General features: G+C 51.3%; 1 protein-coding gene across 1 annotated transcript in view; it reads right to left on the reverse strand.

The window, feature by feature from the left end:
- CECR2 (CECR2 histone acetyl-lysine reader) overlaps window positions 1-16528 on the reverse strand; it is a 146642-nt gene that overhangs the window by 19856 nt on the left and 110258 nt on the right. Inside the window, exons 10-13 of the mRNA XM_084637683.1 lie at window positions 5653-5782; window positions 5296-5333; window positions 5104-5195; window positions 4747-4873 (exon numbers count right to left, since the gene is read on the reverse strand). Of these exons, the coding sequence (XP_084493809.1) occupies window positions 4747-4873; window positions 5104-5195; window positions 5296-5333; window positions 5653-5782 (387 nt within the window). The remainder of the gene's footprint in view (window positions 1-4746; window positions 4874-5103; window positions 5196-5295; window positions 5334-5652; window positions 5783-16528) is intronic.

Here is a 16528-nt window from a genome sequence, read left to right on the forward strand (position 1 = left end):
CAGCAAGACCTGCTGAACATGGGCCGAGCACGCTGGTTCATCTGGGGTAAGGTGGATTTTTTCTCGTTTATCAACAGGCCCAAGTCATGGCAGGTGGAACCCCCCAGATCGAGGCTCCTTTGTACTTTTTCCAGGACCTGCCCAGTTGTTGAGATACGGGGAGACCTGGACCCCTCAACGTCTCAGGTAAACCGCTGCTGGTGCCGTACATTTTGTGAACACCCTCGGAGTCGACGAGAGGCAAAAGGGCAGCGCCGTGAATGTAAAATGGCCTTTGCCCACTATGAAATGGAGGAAACACCTGCGACCTTTGTGATAGAGCAGGGCCGGGGAGCAGTGGAAGAGGGGAGATATAAAAGCCCTAGGCTAACTAAAGCATGGTTCCCTGTAGACTAGGGAAGGTTACTACAGGTTAATTGGAGCACCTGTAGCCAATTAAGGCCCTGTCAGGAACCTAATAAAACCCCTCTGCTTCAGGCAGACAGTGTGGAGCGAGGAAGGAGAGAGGACCGGAGTCTGCAGGTGTGTTGCTGAGAATTTCAAGACCAGAGAACTGGAGGAAAGGAGACTCTGCCCCAGCAGGGGAGGGAGACTCCCTCCCCCAGCATCAAGGACTGAGGATAACCCTACCCAAGGGGGAAGAGGGTAAGAAACCCACAGGGGTTGAGAGGGGCTGGGGCTCAGAGTGAGGAGCAAACCCAGACCCTTTTCCCCGCTTCCCTCCTCTACCACCTTCCCGGGCCACTACTGGGGCCCTCGGCACCCCAAGAACAGGGGCAAGGAGTAGTGTCCTAGCCCCCCCGCCTCCAAGAAAAGCACGGGACCCACCATACCAACATTGGCCATTTTGTCACACCTTGGAATATGGAAATAAGCATCCTTCAAGTTGATGACAGTGTACCAGACTCCTGGATCCAGGGAGGGGATGATCTAGGCCAGGGAGACCATGCGAAACTTCAACTTTCTGAGAGACTTGTTGAGGCGACGCAGGTCCAGAATGGGTCTGTGCCCCCCTTTTGCTTTCAGGTTTAGGAATTAACAGGAATAGAACCCCTTTCCTTTCATGTCCTGAAGGACCTCCTCCACTGCCCCCAGGTGCAGGAGGTTCTCGACCTCTTGAACGAGGAGTTGCTCACGAGAAGGGTCCCTGAAGAGGGATGGGGAAGAAAGGGGCTGGGAGGGAGGGGCATCTGAAAATTGCAGGGCATAGCTCTGAGATACTATGTCCAGCACCCAGTGGTCCAAGGTGACTGTGACCAGACTGAACGGTATGGAAGAAAACAGCTGAGGAAAGGAGAAGGTGGATCCAGAGAGTTGACTAGGGTATCGCTCAAGTGCGCCTTCAAAATGAGCACTTCTGGCCTCCTGGATGCTTAGCCAGGCCGAGCTGCATGGATGAGTGGGAGTTGGAAGGGCGGCTAAGACTAAAACTTGTGTCTCTATCCCTTTGCCTTGCAAACCCCTAACAAGGCTGCCAAGGCTTTGGCAGCAGGGGTGGCCAGAACTGCTTCCTTGCAGATTGTGGCGTATGCATACCCAATGAGCGAAGGGTGGTCCGAGTGTCCTTTAACCCATGCAGCCTAGCGTCCATTTGCTCTGCAAAGAGACCATTCCCATCAAATGGAAGTCCTGGATCGAGGTCTGTATCTCTTGGGAGAAGCCAGTGTTCTGAAGCCAGGAGCTGCGCCTCATGACCATCGCTGATGTGACCGCCTTAGCTGCTGAGTCCACTGTGTCCCATGTCATTTGGAGGGAGCACCTACCCACCTCAGTGCCCTCCTCTACCAGGGTGCTGAATTCCTGGGCCAAACCCTGTGGGAGGGACTCCTTGAACTTACAGAGAGAGTCCCAGAAGTTAAAATTGTACCTGCCCAAGAGGGCCTGGTGGTTCGTCACCCAGAATTGCAGGATGGCTTTCGAAAACATTTTTCTCCTGAAAAGGTCCAGCCTTTTGGACTCTTTACTTCTGGGAGTTGATCTGATGTGCCCCTGCTTGTCCTTCTCATTAGCCACAGAGATGACCGGCGAGCCGAGAGGTGGGTGGGCATAAAGGTACATGAACGCTTTGGCAGGGGCAAAGTACTTCTTTTTGGCACTTTTGGAGGTAAGAGGGATAGACGACGGGGTTTGCCACAGGGTCTTGGCAGTTTTGAGGACCCTGCCATGCACATTGAACTTGTTGTCAACCTGCTTGGTCATCTCCTCCACCTCTAGGCCCAAGTTCTCAAGTCACCCGTCGAAGCAGGGTCTGGTGTTCTTTAAAATTGTCCGGCAGGCTGGCCCGAAGGTCCCGTGACTGCCTTGTCCAGGGATGAGGATGATGAGTGTACCGCCAGGGGAGGCTCCGGGGCATCATCCCCCACGGGGGAAGGGGGTTTTGGGGTGGGTGGTGTCTCCTCTACCCCGAGCGCCGAGTGTGCTTCATGCACTGAGCCCGGTGCTGTCAACTGTTGCTCCAAGGTGACAGCAGATGAGCGATGTGAAGGGGACATCATCATCACTGGCATGCCCCATGCACACCAATAAGGCCACTGTGCTGGCCACTGGCTGTGCTGCCAAGGCAGCACCGTAGACGTTGATGCGGCCTCAGGTGCCCAATTGCACAGGTGGATTCTTGGTGAGGGGCTAAACTGCCCTTCTGTGCCAAAGAAATCCTCTTCTGGTGACCACAGCGAGGCTGCCAATGCCTGTGTCTGCCTGATAACTGTTGCTGCCGGAAACCAGTGTTTGGAGGAAGATCGGCACCGGTGTCGAGGGGACCAGTATCACGATGGGGAGCGCTCCCACGTGGCAGGCGATGGAGATCTGCGCTGAGAGGACGACCGGTGGGAGGGCGAACGGTGCCAGGTGTACAGAGATGGCTGCCTCGCCCTAGATGATTCACGTTGAGATGGCAGGGACTGCGAATGCGGTGCTGGTCATCGAGGGCGAGCCCCAGAGGATCTGGGCAGCGATGCCGAAGGTCTGCGACATGGAGACAGAGTGCGCTGCTTTGGCTCGGGGGGATTGGTGGTGTTCCACTGCCCCCTGGGGGGGTCTTAGCGGCTGGCTTGCCCTCATATGGAGCCTTTGCCGCCTCCTGTGGCATGTGCAGTGCCAGCGGCGTGGGCAGAGGCCTCTGCTCTCTCGGCGCCGGGGGAACTTGGGAGGGCATTGATGTCGCCACAAGTTTGAGTCTACGTGGCTCCGGAGTGGCCGGGCAGCCTGAACTGGGTATTTTGCCTGATGCCCCATGGCTGTTCTTGCCCGGTACGGGGGAGCTGTGCTTCTTAGTTTTCTTTCTGGGCACCAGCGCTGGGGAGCGGTGCCTGGTACAGCCCGGTGCTGGGGGTGCGCTGTGCACCAAGGCCGAGGTAGTTGGAGTCGAGTTGTGGCGGGATGACTCAGAAGCTGGACGGAGGGCAGCCTACATGAGGAGAGCCGCAAACGAATATCCTGCTCTTTCTGAGTCCTGGGTCGAAAATTTTTACAAATATACTTGTCCTTCACGTGTGATTCCCCCAAGCACTTGAGGCAGCTGCTGTGGGGGTCATTTACAGGCATAGGCTTATTATAGTCCATGCAGGACTTAAACCCTGGAGACCAGGGCATGCCTCGCCTGGGCAAAGTCCCCTCTGGGACTCTAACTTCTAACTACACTTAACTACTTAACACTGTCAACAACTATTTACAAGGCCCTAAGGCTCAAAGTCAGAAGAGACAAAACTGCTAGCCCTTGCTATGCAAGGAAAGGTGCTCCAACCAACCACCACGGGCGGCAAGAAGGAACTGAGAGGGTGTAAGGGCCAGCAGCGCCTGATTACCGACACATGAGTGCGGCACTCAAGGGGGCACCACAGCCGACCCTATGGATACCGCTAAGGAAAAAATCTCTAATGACTGTGCACGTGGGCGCATGCATACCTAGAATGGAATCGACATGAGCAAGCGCTCGAAGAAGAGCAGAGAGATCTCGTTCCTCTGTGGTGTTGGAATTCACTTTCACTAGGGGACGATGCTTGAGGGATCTAAACTCCTTACTCTCCACTGTTGTGCTGGATGACACTGGCAGGTGCTGGCGACACAGAGCCTGCAATATTCCCATACTCGAAACCTGCATGTTTCACCTCAGTGAGGCACCTGATTTTAATTGCCATAGCAATGGGGAGTCCTGATGGTCAGCAGGGCCTCCCACCAGTTGACTTGTGCTGCTGGTCAAAGAGCCAAAGGAAAACCTAACACCATTCCCCTCCAAAAGGCTGTACACACTCTGTGTTCCTCCCTTAGTTTTACTTTAAAGACACTGAGGGCTAAGCATACTCCTGCCCTCCACACAATCCCTGTAATTCAGACACCATCCCCATAACACAGAGAAAACACATATACAAGAGAGCAAACTCCTGAAGGGTCTTTTTTCTTCACACCTACTGTACTCTCTGCCCAACTAGACTAGATCCTTTGGTACAGTTAATAGGTCCCAATTTAGCAAGGTATTTAAGTACATGCATAACTTTATGCGTGTGAGTAGCCCCAACTGAAGTCAATGTGACTGGTCATGTGCTTACCATTACACACATATTCACGAACCTTGCTGAATCGGGGCTTTACTATCCATGAACTCCTGCTGTCACCTCCACCCTCCAGAAAGTATCCAGAAAGAGTTCTGGTGTCCAGTACGAGCTAGCTATGGATGACTAGGTAGAGGCTAGGGCTTTTTGACCACCAAGAGCTATCAATAGATGGAACAAGTTTTCTCATGGCTCTTACCGCTGCCTTCACCATTGTATTTTAGGCAGTTCCTGAACATGGTCTTCATGTCACCCACAAACTCCTCCTTGGTGCAGTACTGACCTCCATTCAGCTTCTTCTCCATGCTAGAGATGTCCATGGGAGCCTGAAACACATCAAGATCTCCCTTCAATTACAATGTGCATGAGAGAGGTCCAGAAGGCGATGTTACTAGCGTCCTAAAGAGGCCAGAAGGGACAGTTATGATCATCTAGTCTGACCTCCTGCATAACACATGGCCAAAGAACTACAAAGAACTGACTAAAGACCTAGCTTTCTACCAATCCAAAGAGTCACATGCAAGACCAACGGAGCAGGTTGGACCACGTTGCCTACCTTAATGATCTGGTAGTAGTTTGGAGCATATGATTCATCAACTGGTTCTAAGAAGGGCCAAGAGTCCTTGTGAGCCTTTACCACATCTAGAACTGACCGCAACAAAAGGAAGACAAACTGTTACGGACAACCAGGCAGACATTTACTTATTTTTAACTCCTGCAAAGTGAAAGGTGAGGGTAGGAGACTGACCTTTGTACATGGCGGTGAACTCATCATCCAGTTCAAAGCTGCAAATGGGAAGTGCAATAATGAATACACACACTCTTATTTTCATCATTTCTCCATCCCATATCTGGTGCTGCCAACAGTAAGGTTCTGCAGAAGAACCTGTACATGCATCCACACTATGAACACACATTCAAACAGACACCCTCTTGCCTGTACCACACTCTACTCCCCTCAAACATTCCTCCCACCTCAACCGCCGCCTCTCCATCCTTATTACCAACCACCCCATTTACTTTATGGCTGGCCACATTCCTCCTACCCCCTACCCTGAAAGCATAAAAATGGACAGGCATGCTGCACACACTGTAATGTACTCACAGATCCTTGGTCTTCCTTTCCTCCCTGGCAGGAGAACTGGGATCCAAGTGGGAAAGTTCTGGGGGAAGCTCCTTCCCCTGGGCCAGAAGCCAAGCCCGTTCCTCCCGGAGCTTCCTCCTCCTCGCTCGTTCTGCAGTGGGAGAAAGAAAGCCATTTAGCCCTCTTACCCCTCATCAGTAACATCACGCCAGAAAACTGAGGAAGCCGTTCAGCAGCCAGTTTCAGGAGGTTGCTGTGTCCGATGGCCAAGGGCTTTACTCAGTAAACGCTGTCATGCCTCCAGAAAGGGCAGCAGCAAGGAAACAGAGAATACAGGAGCACCACACCTGCCGTTCCTCCTCTCCTCTTCATCTAAACAACAACCTATTTTGCAGTGTCACTGTTGCAAAGCTGCTGCTAGCCTATTTCCAGACAAATTCCCACTTAACTGACCAGTCTGGCCCAGCTGTGTTGCTGAGGTTGAAGAGGTCAGTGGCAGGGATGGCAGGAGCTACTTTCAGACCACCTCTGGTCTGCAGCCAGGCATTGGTTAACAGCTGTTCTATTTCAGATGGGGAAGTTTACTGGATTTGTGTGAGCTTAGAACTAGTATAAGAAAAAGAAAACTAAGGGTATGTCTACACTACGAAATTAGGTCCATCTTATAGAAGTCAATTTTTAGAAATCGATTTTATACAGTCAATCGCGTATGTCCACACTAAGAGCATTAAGTTGGTAAGGTGTGTCTTCACTACCGTGGCTAGCGTCGACTTTCAGAGCATTGCACTGTGGGTAGCTATCTCACAGTTCCCGCAGTCTCCGCTGCCCATTGGAATTCTGGGTTGAGCTCCCAATGCCTGATGGGGCAAAAACGTTGTCGCGGGTGGTTTTGGGTACATGTCGTCAGTCGCCCCTCCCTCCATAAAAGCAACGGCAGACAATCGTTTTGCGCCTTTTTTCCGTGCAGACGGCATATTGCTGTCAACAGACGGTGCAGTAGGACTGCTAACTGTAGTCGTCATCCACCGCTTCCCCTGCAACTCTGCTCTCCTGGTGCCATGAATCCACCTCATAGGTCCTCTCGTTGTTCTCTATAAATATCTATTCTCGTGGTCATCCACCACTTCCGTGGCAACTCTGCTCTCCTGCTGACGTCATACCACGGCAAGCCTGGAGCCGTCTCAGATCACTGCTGCTGTTGTGAGCATTCCAAACACCTCGCACATTATCCTGCAGTATGTGCAGAACCTGCAAAAGCATGCGAGGAGGCGACAACAGCGCAATCACGATAGTGATGAGGACATGGACACAGACCCCTCTCAAAGCACGAGCCCTGGCAATTTGGACAGCATGGTGGTAATGGGGCAGGTTCATGCCGTGGAATGCCAATTCTGGGCCCGGGGAAACAATCACAGTCTGGTGGGACCGCATAGTGTTGCAGGTTTGGGATGATTCCCAGTGGCTGCGAAACTTTTGCATGCGTAAGGGCACTTTCATGGAAATTTGTGACTTGCTTTCCCCTGCCCTGAAGCACAAGAATACCAAGATGAGAGCAGCCCTCACAGTTGAGAAGTGAGTGGCGATAGCCCTCTGGAAGCTTGCAATGCCAGACAGCTACTGGTCAGTCGAAAATCAATTTGGAATGAGTAAATCTACTGTGGGGGCTGCTGTGATCCAAGTAGCCAACGCAATCACTGAGCTGCTGTTATCAAGGGTAGTGACTCTGGGAAATGTGCAGGTCATAATGGATGGCTTTGCTGCAATGGGGTTCCCTAACTGTGGTGGGGTGATAGACGGAACGCATATCCTTATCTTGGGACCGAACCACCTTGGCAGCCAGTACGTAAACCGCAAGGGATACTTTTCAATGGTGCTTCAAGCACTGGTGGATCACAAAGGACATTTCACCAACATCAACATGGGATGGCTGGGAAAGGTGCATGATGTTTGCACCTTCAGGAACTCTGGTCTGTTTGAACAGCTGCAGGAAGGGACTTACTTCCCAGACCAGAAAATTAACATCGGGGATGCTTAAATGCCTATAGATATCCTTGGGGACCCAGCCTACCCCTTAATGCTCATGAAGCTGTACACAGGCAGCCTGGATAGTAGTAAGGAGCAGTTCAACTATAGGCTGAGCAAGTGCAGAATGGTGGAAGAATGTGCATTTGGACGTTTAAAAGCTCGCTGGCGCAGTTTACTGACTCGGTTAGACCTCAGCGAAACCAATATTCCCATTGTTATTGCTGCTTGCTGTGTGCTCCACGATATCTGTGAGAGTAAGGGGGAGACGTTTATGGAGGAGTGGGAGGTTGAGGCAAATGGCCTGGCGGCTGATTACATGCAGCCAGACACCAGGGTGATTAGAAGAGCACAGCTGGGTGCCCTGCACATCAGAGAAGCTTTGAAAACCAGTTTCATGACTGGCCAGGCTACGGTGTGACAGTTCTGTTTGTTTCTCCTTGATGAAAACCCGCCCCCTTGGTTGACTCTACTTCTTTGTGAGCCAACCACCCTCCCCGCTTCGATCACTGCTTTCAGAGGCAATAAAATCATTATTGTTTCAAAATCATGCATTCTTTATTAATCCATCACACAAATAGGGGGATAACTGCCAAGGTAGCCTGGGAGGGGTGGGGGAGGAGGGAGGCACCAGGTGAGGTGGGGGAGGAAGGAAGGACAAGGCCACACTACAGTTCAAAACTTATTGAATGCCAGCCTTCTGTTGCCTGGGAAAGCCTCTGGGGTGGAGTGGCTGGGTGCCCGTAGTCTCCCGCCCTGCATTCTTGGGCGTCTCAGTGAGGAGGATATGGAACTTGGGGAGGAGGGCAGGCAGTTATACAGGGGCGGTGGTCTGTGCTCCTGCTGCCTTTTCTGCAGCTCCACCAGATACCTGAGCACGTCACTTTGCTCCCCCATTAGCCTCAGCACTGCATCCTGCCTGCTCTCATCGTGCTCCTCCCTCCTCTCATCACACTCCTTCCTCCTCTCATCACGTTAATTTAATGCTTTCCTGGACTCTGGCACTGTTTGCCTCCAAGCATTCTGCTGAGCTCTTTCAGTGCAGGAGGACTGCATGAGCTCTGAGTACATTTCATCACGAGTGCATTTTTTTCGCCTTCTAATCTGTGCTAGCCTCTGGGACGGAGATGATAGGGGGAGCGTAGAAACATTTTCAGCTGCGGGAGGAAAAAACAGGGAGAGTAATATTTAAAAAGATACATTTTAGAGAACAAAGAAAAGACTATTTCACACTGAATCAAGTGATTCACATTACATAGCACATGTGCTTTTGGCACAAGGTCGCATTTTGCCTCTTATATTGAGTGCCTGCCGGTTTGGTGTGAGACATCACACACGCTCAGCTGGGCAACAGAATTCGGCTTGCAGGCAGCCATGGTAAGGCAAAGGGTTTCGACTTCTTCAACCTTCATAACATGTGGGAACGGTTTCAAACAGCAGCAGCCTCCTTTCCCATACCAAGAAAAGCCTATTGGGTTGGCCATTTAAAAGGAGGGGCTGCGGTTTTAGGGTGAATGTGCAGCTCAACCCCCCCCCCCAATTCTCTGGGATGATCACTTTCCTCCTCCCCACCGCGTGGCTAGTATCAGGGAAGATCCCTGTCAGCCAAACAGCTGACAAACAGCTGACAAACAGCTGTCAGCAAACAGCTCAGCATGAATGGGCCTCCCCTCACCGCGTGGCTAACAGCGGGGATGATTTCTTTTCAGCCAAAAGCAAACAGCCCAGCAGGAACGGGCACCTCTGAATGTCCCCTTAAACAAATTTCCTTTATTTCAGCCAGGTGACCGTGAATGATATCACTCCCTGAGGCTAACACACAGAGTACCACCAGGAGAGCTTCATGGAGATGTCCCTGGAGGATTTCCGCTCCATCCCAAAAAACGTTAACAGACTTTTCCAGTAGCTATACTGGCCATGAATGCATCCCAAGTCTTCAGGGCAAAGTAATCATTAAACACGCTTGCTTTTAAACCCTGTATTATATTTACAAAGGTTCACTCACCAGAGGTGCCTTCTCTGGCTTTATGGTCCAGGAGCCTGCCTTGGGAAGGTTGGAAGGGTATTGGCTCCAGGGTGATGAACAGTTCCTGGCTGTCGGGGAGAAGGGATTCTCCGCTTGCCTGCTGTGTGCTGTCCTCAACCTCCTCTTCCTCCTCATCTTCCTCATCCACAAAATCCTTATCCCTGTTGCGTGAGACTCCCTCCTTGCAGGTGCCATGGACAGTGGTGGGGAAGTGGTAGGGGCTCCCCCAAGAATTGCATGCAGCTCATCATAGAAGCAGCATGTATGGGGCTTTGACCCAGAGTGACCATTTGCATCCTTTGTTTTTTGGTAGGCTTGCCTCAGCTCCTTAATTTTCACACAGCACTGCTGTGCGTCCCTGTTGTAGCCTCTCCATCATGCTTGGAGATTTTGGCAAATATACTGGCATTTCATCTTTTGGAACAGAGTTCTGCCTGCACGGATTCTTCTCCCATACAGTGATCAGATCTAGTACCTCCCATTTGGTCCATGCTGGAGCTCTTTTGCGATTCTGGGACTCCATAGTCACCTCTGCTGATGAGCTCTGCATGGTCAACTGTGCTGATCAGCTTGCCACGCTGGCCAAACAGGAAATGAAATTCAAAAGTTCCCAGGGCTTTTCCTGTCTACCTGGCCAGTGCATCTGAGTTGAGACTGCTGTCCAGAGTGGCCACAATGGAGCACTCTGGGATAGCTCCCGGTGGCCAATACCGTCAAATTGCGTCCACACTAGCCCAAATTCGACCCAGCGAGGTCGATTTTAGTGCTACTCCCCTTGCCAGGGAGGAGTACAGAAATCGATTTTAAGAGCCCTTTAAGTCGACAAAACAGGCTTGGTTGTGTGGACGGGTGCAGGGTTAAATCAACCTAATGCTGCTAAATTCAACCTAAACTCATAGTGTAGACCAGGACTAAGTGCACTTAAATTCACAAGCACCTATTTTGTACCAAGATTTTGTCTCCAGAACTGTTTACTGAGAAGATTCTCTGTCTCCTTGGTCACTGAAGCTGCAGCAATCCATATTCAGTATGAAGCGTAAGGTGGAGATCCAAAGAAGGGTAGGGGGTCTGGAGGAGATTCTGGTGTATTTGCCTCCTACAGCTTCTGCACCTCAGGCCTGTCACCTGTGAGATGGCAACCTTCACATCCCTTTTCCAATCATTCTTAGCCCTGGTCTACACTAGGACTTTAGGTCGGATTTAGCAGCATTAAATCGATGTAAACCTGCACCCGTTCACACAATGAAGCCCTTTATTTCGACTTAAAGGGCTCTTAAAATCAATTTCCTTACTCCACCCCGACAAGTAGATTAACGCTTCAATCGGCCTTGCCGGCTCGAATTTGGGATACTGTGGACACAATTCGATGGTATTGGCCTCCGGGAGCTATCCCAGAGTGTTCCATTGTGACCGCTCTGGACAGCACTCTCAACTCAGATGCACTGGCCAGGTAGACAGGAAAAGAACCGCAAACTTTTGAATCTCATTTCCTGTTTGGCCAGCGTGGCAAGCTGCAGGTGACCATGCAGAGCTCATCAGCAGAGGTGACCATGATGGAGTCCCAGAATCGCAAAAGAGCTCCAGCATGGACCGAACGGGAGGTACAGGATCTGATCGCTGTATGGAAAGAGGAATCCGTGCTATCAGAACTCTGTCCCAGTTTTCGAAATGCCAAAACCTTTGTCAAAATCTCCCAGGGCATGAAGGACAGAGGCCATAACAGGGACCCGAAGCAGTGCCACGTGAAACTGAAGAAGCTGAGGCAAGCCTACCAGAAAACCAGAGAAGCGAACAGCCGCTCCGGGTCAGAGCCCCAAACATGCCGCTTCTATGATGAGCTGCATGCCATTTTAGGGGGTTCAGCCACCACTACGCCAGCCGTGTTGTTTGACTCCTTCAATGGAGATGGAGGCAATACGGAAGCAGGTTTTGGGGATGAAGAAGATGATGATGATGATGAGGTTGTAGATAGCTCACAGCAAGCAAGCAGAGAAACCGGTTTTCCTGACAGCCAGGAACTGTTTCTCACCCTGGTCCTGGAGCCAGTACCCCCCGAACCCACCCAAGGCTGCCTCCTGGACCCAGCAGGCGGAGAAGAGACCTCCGGTGAGTGTACCTTTTAAAATACTATACATGGTTTAAAAGCAAGCATATGAAAGGATTACTTTGCCCTGGCATTCGTGGCTCTCCTCGATGTACTCCCAAAGCCTTTGCAAAAGGTTTCTGGGGAGGGCAGCCTTATTGCGTCCTTCATGGTAGGACACTTTACCACTCCAGGCCAGTAACACGTTCTCGGGAATCATTGTACAACAAAGCATTGCAGTGTATGTTTGCTGGCATTCAAACAACATCTGTTCTTTATCTCTCTGTGTTATCCTCAGGAGAGTGAGATATAATTCATGGTCACCTGGTTGAAATAGAGAGCTTTTCTTCAGGGGACACTCAGAGGAGCCCATTCCTGCTGGGCTGTTTGCCTGTGGCTAAACAGAAATGTTCCCCACTGTTAGCCACAGGGAGGGGGGGAGGTGGAGGGGGTAGCCACGTGGTGGGGGGAGGCAAAATGCGACCTTGTAACGAAAGCACATGTGCTATGTATGTAATGTTAACAGCAAGGTTTACCCTGAAAGAGTGTAGCCACTGTTTTATAAAATGTGCCTTTTTAAATACCACTGTCCCTTTTTTTCTCCACCAGCTGCATGTGTTTCAATGATCACAGGATCTTCTCCTTCCCAGAGGCTAGTGAAGCTTAGAAAGAAAAAAAACGCACTCGCAATGAAATGTTCTCCGAGCTCATGCTGTCCTCCCACACTGACAGAGCACAGACGAATGCGTGGAGGCAAATAATGTCAGAGTGCAGGAAAGCACAAAATGACCAGGAGGAGAGGTGGTGGGCTAAAGAGAGTAAGTGGTGGGCTGAAGACAGGGCTGAAGCTCAAATGTGGCGGCAGCGTGATGAGAGGAGGCAGGATTCAATGCTGAGGCTGCTGGAGGACCAAACCAGTATGCTCCAGTGTATGGTTGAGCTGCAGCAAAGGCAGCTGGAGCACAGACTGCCACTACAGCCCCTCTGTAACCAACCGCCCTCCTCCCCAAGTTCCATAGCCTCCACACCCAGACGCCCAAGAACGCGGTCGGGGGGCCACCGGCCAACCAGCCACTCCGCCACAGAGGATTGCCCAAAAAAAAGAAGGCTGGCATTCAATAAATTTTAAAGTTGTAAACTTTTAAAGTGCTGTGTGGCATTTTCCTTCCCTCCTCCACCACCCCTCCTGGGCTACCTTGGTAGTCATCCCCCTATTTGTGTGATGAATGAATAAAGAATGCATGAATGTGAAGCAACAATGACTTTATTGCCTCTGCAAGCGGTGCTTGAAGGGACAAGGGGAGGGTGGTTAGCTTACAGGGAAGTAGAGTGAACCAAGGGGTGGGGGGTTTCATCAAGGAGAAACAAAGAGAACTTTCACACCGTAGCCTGGCCAGTCATGAAACTGGTTTTCAAAGCTTCTCTGATGCGTACCGCGCCCTCCTGTGCTCTTCTAACCGCCCTGGTGTCTGGCTGTGCGTAACCAGCAGCCAGGCGATTTGCCTCAACCTCCCACCCCGCCATAAACGTCTCCCCCGTACTCTAACAGATATTGTGGAGCACACAGCAAGCAGTAATAACAGTGGGAATATTGGTTTCGCTGAGGTCTAAGCGAGTCAGTAAACTGCGCCAGCGCGCCTTTAAACGTCCAAATGCACATTCTACCACCATTCTGCACTTGCTCAGCCTGTAGTTGAACAGCTCCTGACTACTGTCCAGGCTGCCTGTGTACGGCTTCATGAGCCATGGCATTAAGGGGTAGGCTGGGCTCCCCAAGGATACATATAGGCATTTCAACATCCCCAACAGTTATTTTCTGGTCTGGGAATAAAGTCCCTTCCTACAGCTTTTGACACAGACCAGAGTTCCTGAAGATGCGAGCGTCATGTACCTTTCCCGGCCATCCCACGTTGATGTTGGTGAAACGTCCCTTGTGATCCACCAGAGCTTGCAGCACTATCGAAAAGTACCCCTTGCGGTTTATGTACTCGGCGGCTTGGTGCTCCGGTGCCAAGATAGGGATATGGGTTCCGTCTATGGCCCCACCACAGTTAGGGAATCCCATTGCAGCAAAGCCATCCACTATGATCTGCACATTTCCCAGGGTCACTACCCTTGATATCAGCAGATCTTTGATTGCGTGGGCTACTTGCATCACAGCAGCCCCAACAGTAGATTTGCCCACTCCAAATTGATTCCCAACTGACCGGTAGCTGTCTGGCGTTGCAAGCTTCCACAGGGCTATCGCCACTCGCTTCTCAACTGTGAGGGCTGCTCTCATCTTGGTATTCATGCGCCTCAGGTCAGGGGAAAGCAAGTCACAAAGTTCCATGAAAGTGCCCTTACACATGCGAAAGTTTCGCAGCTACTGGGAATCATCCCAGACCTGCAACACTATGCGGTCCCACCAGTCTGTGCTTGTTTCCCGAGCCCAGAATTGGCGTTCCACAGCATGAACCTGCCCCATTAGCACCATGATGCATGCATTGGCAGGGCCCATGCTTTCAGAGAAATCTGTGTCCATGTCCTGATCACTCACGTGACTGCGCTGATGTTGCCTCCTCGCCCGGTATCGCTTTGCCAGGTTCTGGTGCTGCATATACTGCTGGATAATGCGTGTGGTGTTTAATGTGCTCCTAATTGCCAAAGTGAGCTGAGCGGCCTCCATGCTTGCCTTGGTATGGCGTCCGCACAGAAAAAAGGCGCAGAACGATTGTCTGCCGTTGCTCTGACGGAGGGAGGGGCGACTGACGACACAGCTTACAGGGTTGGCTTCAGGGAGCTAAAATCAACAAAGGGGAGGGCTTTACATCCAGGAGTATTTCAGGCAGGACTTCACGGAGGGTTCCAATAAGAAATGGTGCACCTAAGTTATTGTTCTTATTGGAACAAGGAGGTTAGCCTGGCCTCTGATTGATACATGGCTAGATTTACCTTGCTGCCCCTTCTCTGTGAGTGACTGCAGTGTGACCTAGAGGAATGAGTCCCCTAGACAGGGGAGGAGGCAAATGAGTACAAAACAAATCTGGTCTATTTCTTGTTTTGATCCACTCCATCTATCTTTTACATCTTTGGCTAGCAGCAGATGGTGCAGAAGGACTGCATGCAATCAACATCTCATGGCTGCTCAGCAGAAGATGATGCAATAGGACTGCTAGCAATCCGTATCGCCTGCCTGCTCACCATAAGACAGTTCAATAGGACTGACTGCAGGACTAAAGAGAATGACCTGGTGAAGTCACTCCAAATTTAGTCCCTGTGCCCATGTCTGCCCAGGCGCTCCCAGCCGACGTGGCCAGGAGCACCTCGGACATGACGAGGATGGCTACCAATCGTACAGTACCGTCTGCTGCCACAAGGCAATGGGTTGCTGCTACTGTGTAGCAATGCCGTACCGCGTCAGCACCCAGGAGACATAGGGTGACGGTTACCTGAGCGGGCTCCATGCTTGCCGTGGTATGGCATCTGCACAGGTAACTCAGGAAAAAAGGCGAGAAACGATTGTCTGCCCTTGCTTTCACGGAGGGAGGGAGGGAATGGGGGCCTGACAATATGTACCCAGAACCACCCACAACAATGTTTTAGCCCCATCAGAGTGCTCCATTGTGACTGCTCTGGACAGCATTCTCAACTCAGATACACGATTGTTTGCCGTTGCTCTGACGCAGGGAGGGGCGACTGAGGACACGGCTTACAGGGTTGGCTTCAGGGAGCTAAAATCAACAAAGGGGGTGGCTTTACATCCAGGAGTATTTCAGGCAGGACTTCACGGAGGGTTCCAATAAGAAATGGTGCACCTAAGTTATTGTTCTTATTGGAACAAGGAGGTTAGCCTGGCCTCTGATTGATACATGGCTAGATTTACCTCGCTGCACCTTCTCTGTGAGTGACTGCAGTGTGACCTAGAGGAATGAGTCCCCTAGACGGGGGGTGGGGGGGAAGCAAATGAATACAAAACAAATTTGGTCTATTTCTTGTTTTGATCCACTCCATCTATCTTTTACATCTTTGGCTGGCAGCAGACGGTGCAGAAGGACTGCGTGCCATCCTCATCTCTTGCCTGCCCGGCAGAAGATGGTACAGTACGACTGCTAGCAATCCGTATCGCCTGCCTGCTCACCATAAGACGGTTCAATAGGACTGACTGCAGGACTAAAGAGAATGACCTGGTCAAGTCACTCCAAATTTAGTCCCTGCGCCCATGTCTGCCCAGGCGCTCCCAGACGACGTGGCCAGGAGCACCTCGGACACGATGAGGACGGCTACCAGTCGTACTGCACCGTCTGCTGCCACAAGGCAATGGGTTGCTGCTACTGTGTAGCAATGCCATACCGCGTCTGCCAGCACCCAGGAGACATACGGTGATGGTTACCTGAGCGGGTTCCATGCTTGCCGTGGTATGGCGTCTGCACAGATAACTCAGGAAAAAAGGCGCGAAACGATTGTCTGCCCTTGCTTTCACGGAGGGAGGGAGGGAGGGAAAGGGGGCCTGACGATATGTACCCAGAACCACCCACGACAATGTTTTAGCCCCATCAGGCACTGGGATCTCAACCCAGAACTCCAATGGGCAGCGGAGACTGCGGGAACTGTGGGATAGCTATCCACAGTGCAATGCTCCAGAAGTCGACTCTAGCCTCGGTACTGTGGAAGCACTCCGCCGAGTTAATGCACTTAATGCACTAGAGCATTTTCTGTGGGGACACACACACTCGAATATATAAAACCGATTTCTAAAAAACCGACTTCTATAAATTCGACCTTAT

Source organism: Lepidochelys olivacea, assembly GCF_965140295.1.
Source record: "Lepidochelys olivacea isolate rLepOli2 genome assembly, chromosome: 1".
NCBI lineage: Eukaryota > Metazoa > Chordata > Testudines > Cheloniidae > Lepidochelys > Lepidochelys olivacea.